At 44.9% G+C, this 25154-nt stretch overlaps 1 protein-coding gene across 4 annotated transcripts in view; it reads right to left on the reverse strand.

The window, feature by feature from the left end:
* The window catches only part of LOC120031345 (mannosyl-oligosaccharide 1,2-alpha-mannosidase IC-like), a 205041-nt gene that overhangs the window by 16506 nt on the left and 163381 nt on the right, over positions 1-25154 (reverse strand). For 3 of the 4 annotated variants that reach the window (XM_038977051.1, XM_038977055.1, XM_038977054.1), the window contains exons 5-6: positions 4555-4649; positions 462-588 (exon numbers count right to left, since the gene is read on the reverse strand). In XM_038977051.1, the coding sequence (XP_038832979.1) occupies positions 462-588; positions 4555-4649 (222 nt within the window). The remainder of the gene's footprint in view (positions 1-461; positions 589-4554; positions 4650-25154) is intronic. The other variant, XM_038977052.1, reaches the window with a different exon arrangement.

Consider the following 25154-nt stretch of genomic DNA (forward strand, 5'->3'; position numbering starts at 1 on the left):
AGAGGATTTCAACTTTGGCATCACATATGCTTCTAATTTATGTAAATTACCTTGTACCCTGAAGTTGACACTTACAGACAAATTAGATAGGAAAAGTTGTCATCCAATGAAAGTTACCATTATGTTCAGTATGCCCATTAAAAACATTCACAAATATACATTAAATGAATGGAAAGTGAAGTTCCTAAGAATAGTAATGACTGCAGCAAGAAAAACACACATTGATAATGGCATAGAGCATGCATTGATAAGCATACAATGTTAACAGTTTAACATATTTTACCTAGTAAAATCTGATATTCTGTCGCAGACAGTCACAGTCATAGGGTTGCAAAATGGCAAAAACGTCCCCAAAGTTCCCAGGTTTTTGAGAAATTCCTGTTGAACGATTCTAACTGGGAAAGTTTCTGGATTTGTGCAACCCAAGTCACTCACAGTATTGTGGGTACTGTAGTCCATACCTTCTCTGTGTAGATGCCATTGTTGGAGAGCTCTGATAGGTGGACAAACTCCAGGTGCAGGGTTCCAAACTCCGCCAGGATACTGCTCCCGGCTGACGCCCAGCCCCAGCTCCAACTGGTGCCACTGCAACAGAAACCATACAGCGACAAGTGAGGACCACAGTCAACACACACTGTTATACACACTGGGAACAGAAACCATACCGTGTCAAGTGAGGACCACAGTCAACACACACTGTTATACACACTGGGAACAGAAACCATACCGTGACAAGTGAGGACCACAGTCAACACACACTGTTATACACACTGGGAACAGAAACCATACCGTGACAAGTGAGGACCACAGTCAACACACACTGTTATACACACTGGGAACAGAAACCATACCGTGACAAGTGAGGACCACACTTAGCACAGTGTTACACACTCTGGACATTACAGGTGTCACAGCACATGCCATGCCAAGTGAGGACCACAGTCAACACACACCATTACACACTGGTTCACACTCGAGACAATCATTACGTTCTGCAAAGTTTTCATTCGATTGTAATAATGGGCAAATAAACAGTACTGCAACTTGATGTGATGCTACAATTACACGTTGTCCTTACAAAATGTAGGCAGATTATACAGATAAACAATCAACACCAGTGTCAGTTATGAAAAACATTCAATTTTCACCAGCAGTTCCCTGGTTTGTCTTTGAGGCCATTTAGTGTCTTGGAGCCAAAGCGTTATACGGTTCTAGTGCACCGACACCTACAATATCTCCAAAATGTGTTTTCTTTTATATCCCAGAGCAACGGCAAATCATTTGTTTCTTTTTTGCTTTTCAGAAGGCACTGAGACGAGGAGACAGATATCCAGTCAGATATTACAATTGTTCATCACTCTCCAGAATTGTGTATTTTGGTGCTGAAGAAAGTACAGAGACTAATGTGTGTCCCAAATGGCACCCTATTGAAAATATAGTTCACTACTATTGACCAAAGCCATGTGGGCGCTGGACAAAAGTAGTACACTATATAGGGAATAGGGTGCCATTTAGGGCGCAGGATAAAGATTAAGCCGGTCTGGATCTGTTTGTCCCTCTTGGGCACCAACCCAGATGCAAGCTGATGCACCGCATCATTTGTCTGGGGATCAGAGTGGGAGGCTTTACCACCCTCTGTAGATCAATAACACCGTCTACCTCTGCAGAGTTGAGCATTAAGTTCATCTTAGAAATTAAAACAAGAGCGTCAACCAGGGTCACCAATAAACCATGGCTGTGTCCAAAATGGCACCCTAGTTCCTACATAGAGCAATAATTTTGACCAGGACCCATAGGGCTAGTAGTACACTACAGTGAGTAGAACACTATATAGAGAATGGGGTGCGGTTTAGGATGCAACCCATATCCTTTTGTCTTATTTCTCTCTGAAAGTAGTGCACTGTGAGGATGATATGCGCAGCCGTCTCAGAATAACAGCGTGTCTGTGTCTACATGACGACTTCAACGACGTGCTAATACACTCTGCCTGACCTAATCAGAGGAGGTGAGATGGAATGTCATTATATTACATTATAGTACATGACCAAATCCTACATTAATAGAAAGTGATAAAGTGATGAACGAAACTGAACGTATTAGCGGAGGATGGAAAGAAAAAAGAGAAACTATAAAGGGATGGAAGCAAAGAGAGATGTAGTCCTGATCAATATGCTTCTTATTAGTTTGGGGCTACACCATTAGCTGCTCAAGCTAAAGTAACATCAGGGCCCGTAGATTAGGAGGGAATGGCTTTAGTGACTTATTGCAAACAGGATACACGTTTTGGAATATTTGTATTCTGTACAGGCTTCCTTCTTTTCACTCTGTCATTTAGGTTAGTATTGTGCAGTAACACTGTTGTTGATCCATCCTCAGTTTACTCCTATCACAGGCATTCAACTCTGTAACTGTTTTAAAGTCACCATTGGCCTCATGGTCAAATCCCTGAGCGGTTTCCTTCCTCTCCGGCAACTGAGTTAGGAAGGACGCCTGTATCTTTGTAGTGACTGGGTGTATTGATACACCATCCGAAGTGTAATTAATAACTTTGCCATGCTCAAAGGGATATTCAATGTCTGCTTTTATTTTTCAAATCTACCAATAGGTGCCCTTCTTTGCGAGGCATTGGAAAACATCCCTGGTCTTTGTGGTTGAATTTGTGTTTGAAATTCACTGCTCAACTGAGGGACCTCACCGATAATTGTATGTGTGTGGTACAGAGATGAGGTAGTCATTAAAAAATCATGTTAAACACTATTATTGCGCCTCCCGGGTGGCGCAGTGGTCTAAGGCACTGCATCGCAGTGCTAGCTGTGCCACCAGAGATTCTGGGTTCGAGCCCAGGCTCTGTCGCAGCCGGCCACGACCGGGAGGCCCATGGGGCGGCGCACAATTGCCCCAGCGTCGTCCGGGTTAGGGAGGGTTTGGCCGGCAGGGATATCCTTGTCTCACCGCACACTAGCGACTCCTGTGACGGGCCGGGCGCAGTGCACGCTGACCAGGTCGCCAGGTGTACAGTATTTCCTCCGACACATTGGTGCGGCTGGCTTCCGGGTTGGATGCGCATTGTGTCAAGAAGCAGTGTGGGTTGGTTGGGTTGTGTTTCGGAGTACGCATGGCTCTCGACCTTCGCCTCTCCTGAGTACGTACGGGAGTTGCAGCGATGAGACAAGACTGTAACTACTACCAATTGGATACCACGAAATTGGGGAGAAAAAAGGGGTTAAAACACTATTATTGCACACAGAGTGAGTCCATGCAACATATTATGTGACATGTTAAGCAAATTTAACTCCTTAAGTTATTTAGGCTTCCACTTTGATATGATGGAGTATTGTGTGTAGGCCAGGAACAAACAATTTCAATTGAATCCTTTTTTAATTCAGGCTGTAACACAACAAAATGTGGAAAAAGCCAAGCGGTGTGAATACTTTCTGAAGGCGCTGTAAATTGGTACATTGCACACTTTAGGAAACTTGCAAAAATAATTATCAGCTTTTGCATTCAGTAACTTGCAAACAAGTGTTCCATGCTTTCTCTATGCATTATTCATTGTGCTCCTTGTATGAATTTGTTCGCATTGCTAACTACAAAGTATTTACCTTGAGGTTCTTCAATGTGTTGAGGCCTTTTGGGAGCACGTGCAGTATTCTATAAGTAGTCCCGATTTACTGTATGAAAGTCCACATGGGACATGCTACATATACAACAGAAGACTTCGAAGACTTTCAAGTCAGCCCATAGGCAGCATATTAATTGTGTTATACTGAATTCCCTTGGTGTTTGTGTTTGTGTGTTTGAGGACATTAAAGATCTAGTACATCAGTGTACTACATTATGGGGCAACATTGTTTCTCTCTGAGCTATAATGAAATCCCTTGCTGTTTGGGTGTAGGTGTGTGTGTGTGTGTGTGTGTGTGTGTGTGTGTGTGTGTGTGTGTGTGTGTGTGTGTGTGTGTGTGTGTGTGTGTGTGTGTGTGTGTGTGTGTGTGTGTGTGCATGTGTGTTCAATATGCGTTGTGTGTGTGTTTGTGTAGTTTCTGTACATGTAAGTTCCTTTACCTATGTCGCTGTAATTTATAATGGGTATCGTTCCTCCCTGCCCATCTGCACTCAGGGTCCATGTTACCCATCTAACTTGAATTAGCTCTGGAATCAGTTAATTAAATTTGCCAGCAACTGTCTGCTTAGACAGGCGGGTTAATTGGAAGCAGGTGGCAGGCAGAGGTGCCAGAGAGATGTATTTTTAGATGATAAGATAGTGAATTTCTTTACAAATTGTACAGTATCTTAACTATGTAGGGTTGGGGGGGTCTTGCATATGGGGATCCCGATAAAATCGCACAGATCAGGGTTGAACACGTTATTTAATTTGTGGCTCCAACACGAGGCCGAAAATGTCAAACATTTCAAATGCAAACAGAAGTATAAAATGGGCACCACCTTCTTATTGCAATGTAATCCAGCTAAATGTGTTGGTAAGGTCTCATACAATATGTGTTTATAATAGGATACTGTAGCTAGGGAGTCATGGGGACTGGTAACTAGGCTCACCTGCCCAGGTTGATGACTCCACGTGGGATACCCGTTGGTGTGTTGAAGGCCGGTAGCAGCTTCTCCCCAAGCACCATAACTTTCCTCTTGAACATCTACAACAACACGGAAGGAGGGAGACTTAGTAAACACTCACAATAACACACAAAGAAAGATGTACACACACCTGTGCAAAAACCAGCCGCAACCCCAGAGGTGCACACCACCCCACGTCACATCAACACAGGCATATTTTCATCTTGGCCCCTGTAAAAAAAAATGTTTTTTTGCTTCCAAGTACAGAACCTTTTCACCCAACAAAGAACCGTCAAAAAACTATTTCTTCAGATGGAAAAGGTTTCATGTAGAACCCTTTCATGTAGTGAACAGTCAAACACAGAGAGTAGAATTAAAGTGTAGCTCCAGCCCCAATACTTTCCAGATGGCTTCCCAGTCTCTCTCAACAAAGCTAATTATGTAGAACATAACAAACCCAGGGACAACGGACAGACGACGCTGCTCTGAGAAGGAGTAAAAGCAATCTTATTGATGTAACCCAAAGCAGTTCAATTAAAACTACACTCTCTTTGCTGCCTGCCTCTTGAAAGCAGGGCCAAGGGAGGGTGAAGCACTGTCTCAAAGTAAGATTAACAGGTCAGATTGATCTGCATAACCTGCGAAGACAGAGTTAGAAGGAGAGAGAAGTAGAGAGATAGAAGAGAGAGGGTTAAATAGTGAGATACTCAGAGTGCTGGTATTAGAATTGAGATGCAAGGCTGCTAACAGAGAGAACTAGAAAGAGGGAGAGGGATATTGTTCAGGGGAGACTGTGTGAATCAGGCTTTTATGGTCAAATTGCTGCAAAGAAATCACTACTAAAGGACACAAATGAGAAGAAGAGACTTGCTTGGGCCAAGAAACACGAGCAATGGACATTAAGCAGGTGGAAATCTGTCCTTTGGTTTGATGAGTCCAAACTTGAGATGTTTGGTTCCAACCGCCTTATCTTTGTGAGAAGCAGTAGAAGGTGAACGGATTATATCTGCATGTGTATTTCCCACCATGAAGCATGGAGGAGGAGGTGTGATGGTGTGGGGGCGCTTAGCTGATGACAATGTCTTTGATTTATTTAGAATTCAAGGCACACTTAACCAGCATGGCTACCACAGCATTCTGCAGCAATACACCATCCCCTCTGCTTTGCATAGTGGGACTATCAATTGTTTTTCAACAGGACAATGACCCAACACACCTCCAGGCTGTGTAAGGGCTATTTGACCAAGAAGGAGAGTGATGGAGTGCTGCATCAGATAACCTGGCCTCCACAATCACCCGACTCAACCCAATTGAGATGGTTTGGGATGAGTTGGACCGCAGAGTGAAGGAAAAGCAGCCAACAAGTGCTCATATGTGGGAACTCCTTCAATACTGTTGTAAAAGCATTCCAGGTGAAGCTGGTTGAGAGAATGCCAAGAGTGTGCAAAGCTGTCATCAAGGCAAAGGGTGGCTACTTTGAAGAATCTCAAATATAAAATATATTTAAAATATATAACACTTTTTTGGTTTTTCATAGTTTTGATGTCGTCACTATTATTCTACAATGTAGAATATAGTAAAAATAAAGAAAAACCCTTGAATGAGTAGGTGTGTCTAAACTTCTGACTGGTACTGTATATATATATATATATATATATAATATATATAATATATAATATATAATATATATATATATATAAACTAAATGCAAGGACAGACAACCCAGCTCATAAAGTTATACAACTATCTCAAAAGGCTACTAACACTTGATCCAGGAGGGGATTGATTTTCTGTGCTGTAACCAAGAAGCTTGGTCTTGCAAACTAGCTACCTATAGCTAGCAAGTTAAACCAAATGCATAGCTGGAGCCCTGAGCTGGAGAAAATGTATTTGGCACTAAGATGGTTAACTTATAGCTAGTAATAAGATATTTATCTGGCATACATTAGTAGTGAATTTCAAGTGTAACAAAACGTCAGTCTGCTCCATTTGCTCTTTATAATCAAACTGGCTAAATAAAATGTTTTACAAAAAAATCAAGATGCCCCGGTATACGGTATAGAGTACCACAGTATGAGTCTTAATACCCATAAAACCTAGCAGTCAAACAGGGAAATGGTTCCAATTGTTTTATTCCACCATTCATTTTCCCCATAGGGGATTTTAGAAACACATAAAATAAGGGTTGTGCTAATTAGCTGCTAATGTAGCAAGCATAAAGTACCACAAATACCACGGTGATCTAGACAGGCTGCCGAATCGAGGCAAAGGGAAATATCTCTGGATTAACTACCTAATGTAATCTAAATTTATTCATTAATAAATTGACAAAATATCTTTAAATTGACAATTCTGTGAACTGTCTTGTGCACGTTTTAAATTGACACAATACCTGTTAGCAAAGGTGTCAGCTAGAGATGACGTACAGAGATTTGTGGTCTTGCATGATGTCTACTTTGATGCTAATTAGCATTTTCGAATCAGAGTAAATAGAGCCGAATATATTGATAAAAGTCACCTTGTCCGAGACAGATTTACATGGTTATCAAAACGTCACCCCAGGGCGAGCCTACATGAAACACAACCCTTATTCTTAGTGTGTCTAAAATTCCCTATGGGAAAAATAAATGGTGGAAAAACGAATGGAACCACTTCCCTGTTTGACCGCTAGGTTTTACGAGTATTATGACACCTCCACTGTGGGGCTCTATACCGCCCAAGCCTAGTGTGTGTGTGTGTGTGTGTGTGTGTGTGTTTACAAAGTGTCACAGTGCTCTTTGGCAGTCTCTCCGTCTCACCGCGTGGTAACTCAGCTAAAAGAAAGAGTGAGTGAGAAGGAGAGGAGGCGGCGGGTAGAGCTGAGTGTTCATATAGGTTGTAAACCAAATGGCACCCTATATCCTATATTAGTGCACTACCTTTGACCAGGGCTCTGGGAAATAGGGTGCCAATTGGAACGCAATAATAAATGCATGTCAGAGTAACTAGCCATTAGAATTATGATCATCAATAATGTCAATATGAGTTGCCCGTGTCCTTGTCCTACAGTAAGTGAATGATACAATGTCTCTCCTGACTGCGGCACTCTATCTGCTAGCTCCCACTGCAGCTGAGAGCCAAGGAAGGCTCGTTATCGCCATCATATGAAGGATGCGCCTGGACACGGTCTGTCTGGGCATTGATTCACACTTTCTGGGTCTTTGTTTTTGTGACCAGGAGGCAGAGTGGGCTACAGACAGATGTACTGGCACATGAGTGATTTGGACACATTATGTGTGTGGATATATATGTTTACACTCACATGCATGTTCTCATGTGTAATGTGCAGATATGCACACGATCTTCATTGTCATCGGCAACATGCGCGCACGCACAAACAAATCCTTCCACCTACTTACCCACCCACATGCAAAGCTCAGGTGCTACCCGTGCCCTTGACAAATGCCCATTTACTGCCAGCTGCTACAATGTCATCTCTACAATCCAATTACCTATAGTTATCTGCATGTTACACTCCGGCACAATCCACACTAGTTCAAATGACTCAGATTCACAGGGCATTGACACCACACAGAGACATAAAAAGCCCCGTGAGGCCACAGTGGCCAGAGTAGTCATCGCTCCATCTAGCAGCTGGGGGCCCAGTCCTTTGCTGGCCCACTAGCCCTCCAGAACTCCCATAATTCCATTCCCTCTCAGCATACTGGGAGGGCCTGGGAGACCCCGGGTGGATTTACACACAGAGGAAGCTCATTAATCCATACTGTAAGATCCACGGCTAAGATGAGTGTGTGTTCGTGTGTGTGTGTGTGTGTGACGGGAGCTGCAGATTGGCCCTCTGGTCCCAGAGCTCCATCTCTTATCAAAGAGATTACTAATGACCCTCTCCCCGTTCTTCCTCAACCAAACTAGCAGTTCATGGGCATCATGTAAACACATGCCCACAGTCATTTTAAAACCTACGTGCACACACACACACACACACACACACACACACACACACACACACACACACACACACACACACACAGACACACACACACACACACACACACACACACACACACACACACACACACACACACACACACACACACACACACACACAAGAGTGCACAAACTCCAATTATATCCCACTGTTATTAAGCCTTGTTTACGCGCTTAGAAATTCCTTATATATTAATTACAGCAAGAGCCCTTTTGAGGGCAGCTGTGGTATGCTTTACCGTTGAGCACATGCAACGTTGCAGGCCCCCTTTCACATCTATCTAAATCTACCTCTCCCTTCTATAGTACAGAGCAAGACTTCAGCACAGCTTCAGCTGATCTGCATCTCACTCACACCCTCCTCTCCTTCTTCTGCCTCGGCTCATTCCCCCCCCCCCCTCTTCTCCCCTGTAACTATTCCCCAGGTTGTTGCTGTAAATGAGAACGTGTTCTCAGTCAACTTACCTGGTAAAATAAGGGTAACAAAAATTTGACAAAATCACAGAAGTGCCTATAGAGATGTGCTGCTGCTTCATATGCAGCGCACGTTATCGTCTACGCATACTTCCCAACCATCCCACGCGCATATCCCGGCGCTCATCCACAATCCTTAACCCAGCCATCGGATCAACGGACAAGGCCACGGCACGGAGGACCATTGATCCGTTGTAACAGGAGACGGCTCGCTTACTTCGCTTTCAGTTTGGAATTATGCCTTGGGTGTTGGACACGACAGTCGCAAACTGAATGGCTTTTCTCTTTTAAGCACAAGAGACGTGTAGCGGTGACGCAGTCACCTCTCCCTGAGTTAACACTGTCAGGGACCAGTGGAGACAGACTGAGGGGTAGAACTCTGTATGTATGGCACTCTCAGTTACCATTCAAACTTCTCAATTGTGAGTCAAAGAAACACTTGAAGTGTGAAAGTGAAAATGAGAGGTTGTTGCTCTTTTGGTGGAGTCAGTTTTCACTTCTGTGCTCCAGCTGTTCTGTGCTCCAGCTTTTTTTTTTACCCAGTACAGTGCCGAGATTCTTGGTTAAGTAGCATACAGGTGTAACAAGAACTGACATTGTCAATAATGTACATACAACTTACTCTACAACAGTTCTGTTTCAGTGGGATATAGACCAACTGGAGGCTATATATCAGGACAACAAGGAAAACTCTCTGCACCTACCTGATGCATGTGTTTCTCAACTCCAGTCCTCCAGTACCCCCCAACAGGATACCTTTTTGTTGTGGTCCCAGACAAACTCACCTAGTTCAACTAATTGAGGGTCTGATGATTAGTTTGACAAGTTGAATCAGGTGTGCTTATCCAGGGCTACAGCAAAAATGTGTGCTGTTGGGGGTACTCAATGAATGGAGTTGGGAAACACTGGTCTAACGATGCAGACCATTTGCGCAAAATATACACATGTATTTCCAATGTCTTGCTGGCACATCTTTTGCATGACAGGACAGAGAACAACTACAAACCCTTATCTGAGGCCTGATAATGCCAAGCTTGCCCTACGGCACTGGTCCATTATCGTTTTTTTTACGACTCAAATTTTGCACCTCCTTGTGAACACTTAAAAAAAGCTGTGCTTTTTACGACCGTGGATGAATGAATTATTCCTGTTCGCCAGCTGTGCGTGATGAAAACCGAGCGCAAAACACCCTCTCTGACCTTCACAATCCACCAATACCCCACCAGGACAAAAACATATCCTTTTTTTAACCACGTTTCCTCTCCTGTCTCATTCCTCCATCTGTGGTAGGCTTTTACTCAGGGTAGCAGCTGACTAAAAGGCTGTAAAAAGGCTGAGGAGACCGAAGCTGTCCGCTTGGATCGCTCACCCAGCCCAAACCAGCATAACCCCCATATGTTGTTTTTCTCTGGCGTGCACCGGGCTGCCGGGCCTCAGTTCCGAAAGGCCTTGACTGAGTTGACCCTTTGCTCTGTCCGCACGTCACTCACAGTGTCACTCGGTGTCACACAGTGTCCTGAAAACGGGGACCTAATCTAGGAGGTCATTGAGGTCAGAGGAGGACCTGTCGACCAGACAAAGCCTGTGAAACACAATGTTCGGAGCCTGGTTGGTTGTTCCTGTGACATCTTTATGTAAGGCGACCGTTCTCCTCTGCCAAGGTTAGAGTTGGCTATGTCATGATGTTCTCTCTGCCGTTATGCAATACCCAGAGGTTGCTCTGCAATCCTATAGGGCCGTTCAGAATCAGACACACTATTTGCGCGTGACCTCTGTGTGGTCCAATGTTTAGAAACTGCCCACGTCACCACAACGTAAAGGTGGCAGGTAGCCTAGCGTTTAAGAGGGTTGGACCAGTAACCGAAAGGTTGCTGGTTCGAATCCCCGAGCCGACTAGGGGGGAAATCTGTTGATGTGCCCTTGAGCAAAGCCCTTAACCCTAATTGCTCTGGATAAGAGATAAGATAAAACATGTTACAGTGGATGATCTGTGCTCTGCTAGTTGGAATTGCACAGCTGAGTAAGACCCTTGAGGCCAGGGTATAAGAAGTGCCAGTACATGGTGAACCACTGAATCGTAGCATGTATACCAGGGCTATTAGACATGTAGCTTGATTAGCTAGAAAGAAAATGGCCAGAGGGAAAGATACTGGCATGTGCTACCCATCTTCGAAACTCAACATTAGTCATCAAACGACATCCTGGGCAGAATTAGCACAGTGCTCTCAGCAGCCTTCTCTCATCTTACAAGGTGTGTGTGTGTGAAAGAGAGAAATGCACAAAGCACAGCACACATGGTTGAAAGCCTGCTGCTGGGTGCCTGCTGCCAGATATCTGGGTTGTAATACTACGGCGCTGCCCTGATAAGAATCTAATTTGCTCAGTAGGATTTAACTGGAACAATCGGTCGATTCTTATAAGCGGCGGTCTGTCCCGGCTGGTTTTTGCCTCTATCCCAGCGGTTTACATCATTATTAGCGTCTGATGGTTTTACCATTAATTCTTATGGACAGTCTGGGAGTCTTGTAAATACTACTAGTCTTTAGAAGAGAAGCACAGACCATGAGCTCGATCTACTAAGTGTTCGCACCAGGTGCAAAGAACACCAAAAACAAAAGCTACGAACATGTAATTATTCTTTATCTCTAGATCTTATTCTTTTTACTAGCTAGTAACTTTTTGTTCTGTCCTCATTGTTTAATTCAATTCAAGTATATTTTTTAAAATAGGTGCCGACTTTGATTCGCACTTAGTAAATCTCCGTCACGTGTCTTTGATTGATACACTACGACAAAGCCAGGGAAACGGAACACGTACTTTTATCCTTGCTTCTTTTCACCACCGTCCAAAGATAAAACAGAGACCCCTTCCGTCTCTGTCAGTTTCATGACAGGAGAGAGACACACATTTCCTGCACATCGATTCCATTCTTCATTTCAACACGGCTGACCGCAGGAGAAGCGGAGGAGTATGCAGGTTAGGGAACTGGATGGTCTCAGAGCAGGAGTGCCACTCTTTTGCCTTATTTGTCATGGTGAATAGGATTACATGGACAGGAGGGACCTGATCCTAGATCAGCACTCCTACTATAGGTCGCTTCATGAATACAGGCCCTGGAATTGCATTGGATCTTCAATGTTAGGAGGTTGAAGTTGCATGCGGTAAGAGATGAAGCTATATACATTTGAGCTAGGTACTTGAGTTGGACCCAATCCATAAATGCCCTACACTATTGATAATACGAACATATACTGGCTGGGTAATTCCAGCGGAATGCTTCTGGGAAAGATTGGATAAGTGAAGCTTGTCTCCAAATCGTGATCATATCACACTTAGCTTTGAAGTGAAGCTAGTTTCTCTAAATGGAATCCTGTATTTCCAAAGCATGTAGTCTACACCAAGGGACTGATTACGGCTTAAGGCTGTGTCATCACTGACTCGATTCCCGTGTGATACTAATACAAAATGAAAAGTGATTTAAAAAGTCCAGTTGTAAACTTCCAAGATATCGACAGTTATTTGCCTGACAGAGCAGAGGTAAAACAACATGTTCTCCACTTTAATGCGTTCTGCAGTAGCATTGATTAACACATGTGCCTTGAGCATGAGTGTCTGAACTGACACAGGTGACACAGTGACACAGATGTACTGTATGTATCTAGAGCGTCTGCTGACTAGCAGCATGAAGCCCCCCATGCGTCTCCATTCGCCGTGACGTCGTCTGAACTAGAACATGATGTGTATAATTTGAGTGGCATCGCCTGAGACCGAGAGGGAGCGTTAAATGAGGTCATCAAGTGAATAAGATATGAAGACTTCTCTGGGGGGAAAACACGGACATGGTTAAGAATTCCACACTGAACTCCATTGGAAAACAAACAAGCGGAAAGCGATCGTCTGTTCTGAAATCCTCGGAACACTTTACATTATAACTAATAGTAAATTACATTCATCTGCCCATGTTATTCTCAGTAATGTTATTCTCAGTGACGGACAGTCTCCCAACGTTATTCTCGGTAACGGAATCGTTGTGCCTGACGAACATGATTGCACGGTTCCACAAAGTTCTATGGTTCCCCCACTCTGAGCCAACATAGTGGAGGTAATTGAAATAACTTCACAGTTTGTTTGCTGGGTATAACGCGGCTGTCATGCCTTGTCTTTGTTGCGCCGCCATGATGCAATTACAGAGGTTTCGGCTCCAGCGTTATCCCGGGGAAGCCGACAGTGAGCTTTTTATGTTCCCTATAGTCGAATTACCTAGCCATGGAAGGCATACTGTGCCTATGAAAAGATGCCTGGCTAAATAACTTAAGTCTCTGAAGGGGGATTGGACGTTTCAGCTGATTGAAGCTCGCGTAGACGATCAATCATCACCTAGAATAGATATAGTATTGTAGATGTAGATTCGGCGAAGTTATAGCCTCAGCCACCAAGTGGCACTGTATACTGCCTTAAGTCTTGTGTCTTGAGAAGGGCGGTTTGAAAGTGAGTGTTAGTTACAATGCTGACTTACATTGCTTGCATTCCCCACCAATATAGACGCGTAACAGTCAAATGTGTTTGAATTCCCATGTAGGAATATATGTAAATTATAGTTTTGGTGGTTGCAGGAATAAAAAATAAATCACTTTTTTACTACACCTCAACTACACCTGAAAGGAATGTGTTATTTCTCCTGAAGTGAGCCAGCAGTCACATTGAATCAACTCCTACCATCCATGTGAAGGTTCCTGGAGAACCCAAACAGAGTGTATTACTCCTACACAGACAGGAGGTTATAGCTATTCAGTTATCACAGTTACCAGTACAACACCATCACAAGCTCTATCACCAGCCACCAACCTTTCTACGAAAGTCGAACAATATTAGGAACCCCGATGTATCCGTATCAGCTGGCACGGCGCCCTCCTTACATCAGACGAACCATCACGCACCACCGCTCGCCCAGACTTTCGATCCATCAATAATACAGCTGTGAGCTCCATCCATCCACCGGCTGGGTCGTCTAGCTCGGCCCCATCGCTGGGGTTACAGTGGCGTTGGCAGGGGAACAGGGGGTGATGGGATGTGGAGCGTCCACAGAGGTTGGAGGATGTCAGGTTCATTTCTCTTTAAGGACGTGACAGTTTCTTCACAGCCCTGGCTGGAAGGAGGGGACACTGGGTACATGTCGACTTGCTCCAGAGGCAGACAGAGATGGAAACTAACAAGTGTCCTCCTCGAGGAGATGAGACACAGAGAGGGAGACGAGGAGATGAGACACAGAGAGACGCTTAAAATCTGGAGAGTCTCGTTAAAAATAAGACTGAACTAAGGCAAAGTGCACTAGACCTGCATAAAACTTTCCAATAATACTTTTCTATTCCAAGGTTAGCAACAGCTCAATGACAAGAACAGAAAAATCTGCAAAAAACAACATGTATTAACAACAGCATTTCTTTGTATTTCTGTAATGTTCAGAGTTTGCAAATAGGCTAACAGTCATAACAGTCTCAGCCAGACAGTCTCTCTTTTAGTATTCAAACACAATACCTGTACACAAACAGTATTTCTCAAGGTTTCTGCATGATTACTTCAGCACACTGTAAACAGGGAAGAAAGAAAACCGAGACCTGTTGATCATGCTGAATGTGTGTAGCCAGGGAGAGACAAAAGAACCAGGGGATTGAGTATGCTCCGTAATGAGATTGAGTAGAGCAGAGTGGTGGTGGTGGTGGTGGGAGGGTAGAGCCTGTTCCTGGACACAAAGCAGAAGAGGAGAGGGGGAACAGAGGCAGCTTGGCCTGTCTAAGAGACCAAGAACAGGCAGATCAAATGCGGGTTCTCTCTGGACTATACACTGGCTGCTACAGAACCAGAGAAATAGGACGGAGCTGATTTACAGTAGTACTGTGTTCAAAGCACTGCCTCATCAAAGCGGCATGAGAGGATACGGTCACACTTATAACGGTGTGTGTGTGTCGGGGGGTGGGGTGGTTTGTTATAATGAGAAGATCTGACGATGCGTGATTGTCCAAGATAAATCACAGTCTTAACTATGACTTTTCTTTGTGTATATAGTATCCTCTATGAGAGTGTGTGACAGGGGGGACAATAAGGCGCTGTAACACCTGGGTATCAAGTCTGTGGCGGTCATCCACTTGATCCTAAGTGATGTATCTCTTGATTTATATATTCATGCAACTGAAGTGTTATATCGTTGCCGTTAGCGCCAGTTTTGACTGACAAATACTGTATGTAATCTACCCGCTAACTGTTGAGTGGAATCACTCACTCCCCATATACATTTGAACAGGCAACTTAACACACTGATGGGGCTGCACGCCTCAGATAACAACCATTCAATCCCCTTAAAAGGCGTTCCTTTCCACCCCAAAAATGGCAAAGTGAAAACTCTCAATAAACACCATTTTCACAGCTCTTCAAAGGGAGTTGCGATCTGTTACCTCCCGTAATGACAGACAATGAGCAGGTTTCATCTGGCTGGTGGTTTATGCTATAACTTTTTAAAAGCTCTTGAAATGGATCCATAAAGACATACACAAAACATAGCTACAGTTTTATTGTCATAGTATACCGTCATAGATGACAAGAGCTGCATTTTGCTATTGCAACAAAAGCATTTAGCTGCACCTGGTTTAACATCTGCTGATCTGTGAACGCGACAAATAAACTTTGATTTGATTTCATAGATGTAAAGAGCCGCAATGCCTTGGTCTGAGTGGGTGGGGACTCAGACAACGGCGCATCCGTCTGCTCGCATGGTGCAGCAAGCCATTAACACTTGTCTTCCCCTAGCTATGAGAGTTGTGTGGACAGGCACAGAGGGGGAGGAGAGAATGAGAACAAGAGGTGACGGAGAGTTTTTAGCACATTGAATGCATGCGCTCCTGTAAACTGCCACAGACGCGGTGGGAGAACATCTGCGCCCAGACCTGTGGACAGCTAATGGCAGGCGTGATTCCACAAAAAGACAAGAAAGGGAAGACACGGGTCATATATGATTCTATTACCCACGGTGTGGAACTGAAGTCTAAAAATACCAGACCTGATGTGAAACATTTACATGCACTGAATGCCTCATAAAAATAAACACAACGGGTTCGCTGCAGGTTGGCGACACGGGCTGCAATCTGCTCCTTTTCCCTATCAGTGCTGCATCAGCACGTTGTATTTGACCGACCTTGTGACCTTGCTGCTTCGAGGGTTACATTAAAGGTGTGTGCTCCATATCTGAATCTGATGACTACGCTATGTAAACCACTACTGGTTTTGTCTAGCCTGATGAAAAGACAACGACCTTTCTTTTCCAATAGCAGTCTGCCGTCTGCAGAGGTTATTTCTGTTTTATCTCCACATTCTATATTACTAATAGAGACACCTAAAGGGCATTTGGGTGACATCTCATTTGCACCTGCTTCAGAGTCATGGTTACATTCATAGCACATTCACAGCTCAAATAATCTCTCTTCTTCACATGAACGTACTGCGAAACAACAGACATGACTGGGCCAACCTGGATCAAATCCACATCCCTTGCAACGCTTCACAATTCAAACGATCAAACAACGGTTTCAGTTTCAGTTTCAGTTGGACGCACAAACACACCTCGAAGCATTTCCTTGAAGCAATTAGTGATAACCTCAACCTTTCTTGTCAGTCAAACTCCATTTAACTAATGGTTGTTGCCAAGGAAGTGTCAGGTTGCCAAGGACCTATAACTACTACAGCTCTCGGTTCTTTCACACTGTATGAAGTCATCACCCTCCAGACACATCATCCTCCCAGCTGGGATCCTCCTTCACTCCATTATTTCCTGTGAGTGCTCCTCAGAGACAAAGTGCCATACGTGAGAAACATGCATCCCTCCTCCGATTGGCCTTACTAGTTTCCTGGTTGCAGAGCACACACTGTTGCTATGGTTTCTGCTCAGGCCGCGCTAACTCCGTCTGTCTTCGATGTCGGCTGGGTAAAACGCAGCGATTCCCCTCCGTTCTTTTCTCAACGGGGAGGCCATCCATCCTGCCACTCTGTCACCCAGGCCGACACAGATCAACATAACTCCCAGCTCTCGAGAGACGATACACAAATCAACAATACATACCGTTTCAATAGGTGAATACCTTCTGTCAATATGCAACGTAGAGAAAGAAGATGACAAAAAAATACAATGAATTTGTTGCCTGAAGAAATAGATAGGTGTAGTAAGCATCAGTTGTTATATGAATAACAAAATAAAGTATACACACACTGAACAACTTGGATAAGGCTCATGTGCTCTACAATTTATACAGTACTGCAGGGTGACTACTGAGGCGACGCTACACTAGTGTCTTGCTTGAGAGCACAGAATTGTAACTTTGACACCTGGGGTTTGAGCTGGCCAACCTGTGGTCAGTAGCCCTTGGCCAATGCCTGGCATTAATTTGAAGTTGCACTACACTATTTAATAAATATCTGACCCCATTTTCCCCTCAGTACACGGTATATCGCCAAGGTTACTACTGGACTGGAGGCCCGAGCAGCTCCACAACCCTATCGTTTCACATGAATGCATAAAACTTGGCCAAAGTAGACAAATACAATTCCAGCTCATTCGCACTGTGTCACTTGGAGATATGTCCTATGAAGGGGAAGGGCTGGAGGGGAATTGAAAAGAGAGGGTTTACTTATTCATTCGCTTCCTCTATTTTTCTGCCTGTGTGTTTTTTTTCACTCAGAGATCTCTGTGGAGTGGCTGTGGGATTGTGGGGTTGAGTAGTGTTAGCATTAACATTAGCGTAAGGTAGCTAACATGGTATGTGGAAGAGTGGTGTTAGCATATGCTAGCTAGCTAACATGCTATTGGACTGGCACATGGTAGCTAATATAGTGTGACGCTAAGCAGCGTTAGCGTGACTAACATGCTGGTGAGCAATGTCGTCTGATACTGCCAGAACCCCACTGGAAAGGCCTGGGTCAACTGAGGGATCCCCGTACAAATGTCACTGCTCATGGATATTGCATCGAGCCTGGCCTTTTGATGCTAATTAAATGTTACTGTTTGCCTAGCGTTTAGATGAAGAGGCACACAGGAGGGGAGAAGGGGGGAGTGCAAGAGAGCAAAGGCACCCACGTCATTTAGGGAGAGGGTGGTCTCTCTGAACTCTCTCTTCCACTCTTATGTGTGAGACCAATATCCTTTTCAAACAGAACACATTTGTCAGCGTTGTCAGATGAAATATACACCATAACAGCGCTTTTCTCCGTTGGTGTGGTTGCTTAATCAGTTGGTCTCCCTCTGGCATTAGCCTGATGCTACAAAGTAGCTAACCAAAGTCAGGTGGGCAGATGCTGGCTCACAACATCAAAGCTAACGTTCCAGGCCTGCGCAGGCTAATAAAAGGAGCGTCTTTGTGATGTGTTCTAAAGAGGTGTTGTATGTCATGTCTGGGTTTAGGGCAGCGAGGGCAGCGGGGGCAGTTTGTTCTCTGAGGCATTCTCTGACCCTGACAGCTAACGCTTCAGCAGAGGCACAGTAGGACTGGACTGACAGCTGTCTGTCGCATCGGAGGCTCTCCAACCGATATGCTCCAAACTGACAGGTCAGACGAAAACATGGGCTACTCTCCAGCAGAGGAACACACTGAAACAACGTCAGGGTGTAACAGGGAGGGGTGTGTACGAACGTATTAGTGTTGTAGTTTGAAGTGTCAAGAGCACACCACGCATTGTGATCTGGCTAAACGTCCGTACAGAATGTACCAAAATGGGTAAGTTGTAGGCCTGTTCAAACAAAATCATTATACCAAGGACAGAAAAGTATAACTTGATTAACTGTCACGCATATAGTGACATACTTTACTCGCACACAAAACAAGGCTAGAACACATGTGCCTTCATGATCACACTGCCCTTTGAAGGTCCCCTACTTTACCTCCATTAACAACAAACATGCAGGTATGACCAGGCTGACAGAGTGGCATTAGCAGTTGTTCTGTCATTCACAGAAAGAAGTCCAGCTTTGTCAGGACAATTCCTGGCGCTGTTGCCTCTGCCTTCCTGAATAAGGCTGCTGTTCCCTGTCCTGCACATGGTGCAGGCTGTGGTCACCTTGCATTAGTTGCATGCCCACGGTGACAACCGCAGAGCCAAGATGCCTCCCACACTGGCAATTGATCAATCCAGCCAAAGCAATGTTTACCCAATATCTGTCAATAAATAAGTCCTGCAGGGGCCAAAGTGTCTGAAAGCATCTGTGAGGGGAGTCCGTCTGCATGTGTGTGTGCGTTTGTCTTGCGTGTGGCTATAGTTTGGCAGCTCCCTTGTGTACCCAGCCTGTGGTGACAGACGTGCCACAATGAGTCTACCTGCCCAGCGTCTGAATGTCACTTTACTATAGTTTGCACTCTCCTATATCTCTTGTCCTTCCTTGCTCTCCCCTCTCCTGTCCTTCCTTACTTCCTTACTCTCCCCTCTCCTGTACTTCCTTACTCTCTCCTCCCTTACTCTCCTCTCATATTCTCTTCTCTTCTCCCTTTCCTCTCTCTATTTCAGCACAGTTCTCTTAGTACTAGGGCAAATCTGCCATTGATCCAAGGATTCCAATTAGCACACACAGATAGAAAACGACTTAGCCGGTGCCTCAAACTAAAAAGTAAAAAAAAAGAAGAAAAAAAAAGAGAGAGAATGATTAGCCGATTGGGCTAAATGGAGTGGAATAAAAAAGCTGTCGCTTTCACAAGAACAATGTTGAGCAGCAATTAGAGTGGCCTTATTGTGTTGCAACCAGACAAGCACTGTACCTGGGTATATAACTTTCCAATTACAACTTCAATACGAACACACGCGCTTGGGAGCACGAACGCACGCCCGCGCACACACACACTCACACTCAATAAGCAACTGCCATCCCTAAATGTGTGGGTGTGCTCGAGCATGACGTCTTTACTTCTGTACATCTCATACTGAAACTAAGCGATAAACCTTGGGAATTACCAGTGTGCTTTTGACCGTTAATTACCCAGGAAGAAAGGGCAAACTACGGGGTCAAAATCAGGCCGCTGTGCAGTGACACGCCTGCAGGAGGGAGACTTGGGCCGACATGAAAGCGCTTTCTCCCCGGGGTGTCTATCACACACTGCATCCCACTCCAACGCCAGAGCACAGAAGACGGACCAGACCGCGAGGCTCCGGCGAGGAGCCAAGCCTGGCTGAGAGGGAAAGGAAGCCCCGTGGACGGTGGTGGCACGGTGCCCAATCACGCTTAGTCGCCGCCACCATGGAGTCTCAGCTAACACTCGGCTTTGATGCAGCAGTCTCTGTCCTCCAGTCCCCCACTGAGCTAACACACGGAGACAGGTTAACTCGATCAGTGCCATCACGCTCAGAACGGTGAGAAGACACGATTACCCTAAAAGGGGTTCATTAAGGCTTCATTATAGCATATGCCTTCAAAACACAAGGCTCTGATTGGCTCTGATTGATATCATTAGGGGCAGAGTGATTTTTCCAGTCAAGAGTACTTATGCTGACAGGAAAACAAAATCAATTTGGGGCGAGAAAGGGGGAGAAAGAGTGACCTGACAGAAGAATGTATCGAAACTGAAGGAAAGGGGCATCATGTCCCTTATTTTAGGTCGTGATGGGGTTCATTCTGGTACACAATTGGCCTCTCTACCTCCCAAAGCTGTTAGGTTGATGGGAGAGGGATCGGAGGAGAGTGAGGAGAATGAGCATGGCGGTTGGTGGAGAAATTGGCCGTAGAGAACTGAGGTGCATTGGATTCGCTTAGTAGAGCTGATGAGCGTGTAAGTGGACTGGGGAGGAAACAACGCTCATTCTCCACCAGAGGCCTCAAATGTAATTACAGGCTAACAAAGCATGGTCCCCGCGGATGTCCCCCAAACCTCCCCTACCTCTTTTACCATGACAGCCTGGCACCGAGCTGGTGTCAGTCCGTGTCTTGTATTTGTGCTTGCCGTATAATCAGACATTTGCACTACACACATACTATACAACACATTCTCCGGGGGTTCGGTACGAATCATTTAACTGTTCCAGGAGCATCTTCTGTTGTTGTGTTAGAGGGGGAGAGTCTGTTCCGGGACTCCCCCCTCAGTTCACCCAGAGTAGAGGAAGTGTGTTTAAATCGCTATTTCTGAATATGCTGAGTGATTAATTGGAACTATGTTGCAATAGTAACTTATATATTTAGACTGATAAAATGTTACTTTGACGATCATTGACAAACCCCTACCTGGTTGGTTTAGTCCGGAGAGGGCAGAATGAGCCACAGTATAAAACAGTCCTCGTTGGCGTGTGGCTCAGTTGGTAGAGTATGGTGCTTGCAACGGCAGGGTTGTGGGTTCGATTCCCACAGGGGACAAAACAAAATAGAAAGGTAGGAAAATGTATGCACTGGAAGTCGCTCCCAGTGAGGCCGTCTGCTAAATGAGAAAAATGGAGATGTCTTGTTCATCTTTGTTTTGTACAAAGTTCTTTGGCACATGTAAATAAACCCACTTCGAAGGTTACTGGTAGTTCTGTCTCCTGCCTCCTCTCTGAACACCTCTACCGCTAAGGTCACTTTAGAGGCAGACTGGGGTATTGGGTTGGGTAGCATGTCCTTCATATGTTTGTGTTAGCGACCTGCGCTAGCCCTGTGAGAAACTTGGAAATCATATAGCCTGCTAGCTTGCTAAATATCAGATGAGTTAATATATCAGCACTTTGTAATTGCTCAAGAATTCCCAGGAGACCCCTGTCTAAATAACTAGCTTTCAAATGTCTAAAATACAGATTATTTCAAGGATATAAAACCAACAAGACCTAACACAAACTGAAAGAGCTGTGGGTAGAATAATCATACTTTGACTTAGTTAAAGGTTCGTTTCTATTTTCTTTTAAATGTCACCGACAGGAGAGAGGAAAGGCGGCCAAAGGCAGAGGTCCCAGTGCATCATGGGTAGACGCGCTCGACAGATGTCGTCTTGTTCAACGCATTGTGGGAAAAATCCAAACAAATATGCCACAGTTCTCTTCCTTCATCTCCAATCCCTCTCTATCTCTCCCTCTCTCTCTTTCCAAGTTGCCATGGACACAGGTAGTCAGACAGTGTGCTTCAGAACAGAGAGCTTGACCACTGGGATCACTTTGGCTTAAAATGTTCACCCTGCCATTAGCATGAACTGAATCATCCATTTCTAGGATGTAAAATACAATGGGGAATAACACAGGCCATTATGGTAATTGGCAGTAAAGATATGCATTTTCTGTAATAATCATGTGGAATGTGGAGTACCATCACAATGACTATTCCCACAATTACCTTGAACACAGCAACCATATAACTAATACGCCTGTTGTAAAAGCCATTCAAATCGCTCGCAAATCCCATCGTGTAAATCAAGGATTATTTTCCAATTTCCACCATCTCAGTGATGGAGTGTTCTTCAGGCTATTCGCTAAAGTAAATGTCACTGCAAGAATGACCATGAACCTATTCACGATCTTCACAAATGACCCATCTCGCAGGTAATAAAGTCTTGCCATTTAAACACTATTTGATTGACATCTGCCAAATCCCTAGCTAGCACACGCCAGACCAAGCCCATGAGGCACTTTGTGATGAGCCTGTAAAGGCACTTTGTGTTTTCGTGTGTAATTGTGTGATTGTCTGTGGGTGAGTGTGATTGTGTGCCTGCCTATGTGTGTGAGGGGTGTGAGTGTGTGCGTCTGTGCTTCCGTCTGTCCATGTGTGTATGTGTGCATCTGTGCTATGCGTGTGCATGTGTGTTGCCTACACGGCTGTGTGTGTCCGCTAGTCAGTACTTCTGCAACTCATCCATCACCTTGGTGAGGGGGAGGGAGGGATGAGGGGTCGTGATGGCAGCGCATCGAGGCTGAGCAGGCCCAATCAGCAGAGCCCTCGGTCTCTAATGGAGTGATAGATCGGCCCGTCTGCCCCATGTTAAACAGCCCCGCTCCAGCTGGAGCCCAAAGTCACGGGCATCATGCCCACCCTGTCCGCCGGGCCACTGTCTGCATCGCAGCAAAGAGGAACCAGAGCGGGTTGAGGGAGGAGGCTAAGAGAGGAGTTGGCTGGCAGTGACAAACAGATAGATGGGACACAAATTATTGATTTCTTACTTTCCTAGAACTCTGCGTGTGGGGAATGTGGGTGCTTTTGAGCTTAAGTGAGTGAGTGAGATATGAGAGAGAGAGAGCAAGAGCGAGAGCGAGAGCGAGAGCGAGAGCGAGAGCGAGAGCGAGAGAGAGAGAGAGAGAGAGCATGCGCACACTCACACCCTCACACATTGCAGTGCCATTCATTTGTACCACATTTGTACACACTAAATATGACATCTACCACTTGGTTTCTGTCATTCTATGATAAAACAGCTTCCTGTTAGGGTGGCAGCTGGCCCAGTTTCTAGAAAACCAACTCCATCCATGCTAGCTTTCTGCAGAGTTTTACTGAACTGTACACTGGTCTCCACCCCGGAACTAGCCCGAAATTACGTGCTTTAGCCTAAGTCTCCACGCATATTAAACAAAATATCAACTTTTTGGGGCTATCATTGTGCAATAATCCTATTTGTAACAAAACTACTAAACGGACTAAACTTTCCGGGCCTCCAGGGGGATCGAAGGAAAACATCCCTTTGTGAAGTCAGCAATTACCTGTCCTTGACCAAGGATGCATCCCAAATGGCAGACTTTCCCCATAGTGCACTACTTTAGACCTACAGTACATAGGGGATAGGTTGCCAGTTGAGACGCACACCCAAGTGATTTTCTGTGGACTGAGGGAGAAGGAGAAACGGCCAGTGAATAAACCCATGCAGTACATGCAATACCGAACACTACGCAGACGATAATATAAATCAATATCAGCCTCTTGGGGACATGCACTCGACAGTGTTGGGAAGAAGCATGTGAATAGCCTAACAATAAGCTGGTATCCATTAGTGCATCACTTACTGTGGTGAAAATCACCTTGGAAATGAATGTATTTTTCCAAGAGAGTAATTTGGTTCCAACACCTCTGCCTCCAGCTGTGCCTGGCTACTTCCCGGGGTGTTAATGTGTTGGCTGCCTTGAGTTTTCACCCAGAATGACAATATTACCCCACAAACTCACATAAAAATGAGGAGGCTTCAAGGAAAAAAACAATCAATAATGGACTGTGATTTAAGCCCGTCAATCACACTGGCTGGGAGCTACATACAATATAATTTAGCAGCCCTCCTAGAGATGGTAATGTCATCAAGTAGATGAATTCACCACAGTACATCTACAAAACCCACTGACAGGTTGTGAGCCATCAATCAACAGAAATCACATTAGAAAATCTTTATTTTGTCATTTAGACCACTTTGCAAGCATGGATGATCAGAGAACTAAAATATGCATCCATATTCATGAAGAGTTAAAACGATGGGGGGGTGGAAACAACTCATCCACGTTTGTGAGTGGGAATGAGGATAATGGAGCGTCAAAGAGTCAAATGGAGCCTTTATTCGACAGCTTCAGAGCCGCGACAGAGCCGATTTCATTGGTTATTTCCTTCTACCACATTGTCCCTACTCCTGCCCCAGGTATCACGTGTGGAGAGGAAAACTAAAGAGTATGTAAGAGATGAGAAGCGAAAGAAGGAAAAGTCTTTAACTTGGGGATTAGAAGACTTCAAGCTGAACCTGGACTTTCATTAGACCGCATACTCTCGAACGCTATCTATGATCTTCAAATGCTTCCAGAGTGAGAGCGAGTGAGAGAGAGAGAAAGGGAGCGAGAGAGAGAGAGAAAGGGAGAGATGGAGAGAATGTGTATAATTTAGTATGAGCTCCTTGACCGTATGAAACATAGATCAGAGAGCGTCCACAGGTCCTAAATGTGCTCTCTCCCCTAACACCGCGAAGCCTTACTGCCCTAAGGAAGAGCGTTTGTGAACGGACTCCTTTATCTCACAGACATCTTGGTGGGATAAGCTTGGTCAGGCTTATAGCAGAACCAGCTGGGAGGCTGAACTCCAGCTGGGAGTGACGGGAGAGCAAGGGAACCCATGCATTTAGCTGGGGAAGACAAGAGCAGAGTAACAAAACCAAGCAGACAGAGAGAGAGAGAGAGACAGAGAGACA

The sequence above is a fragment of the Salvelinus namaycush genome, chromosome 37, assembly GCF_016432855.1.
Source record: "Salvelinus namaycush isolate Seneca chromosome 37, SaNama_1.0, whole genome shotgun sequence".
In the NCBI taxonomy this organism is placed as follows: domain Eukaryota; kingdom Metazoa; phylum Chordata; class Actinopteri; order Salmoniformes; family Salmonidae; genus Salvelinus; species Salvelinus namaycush.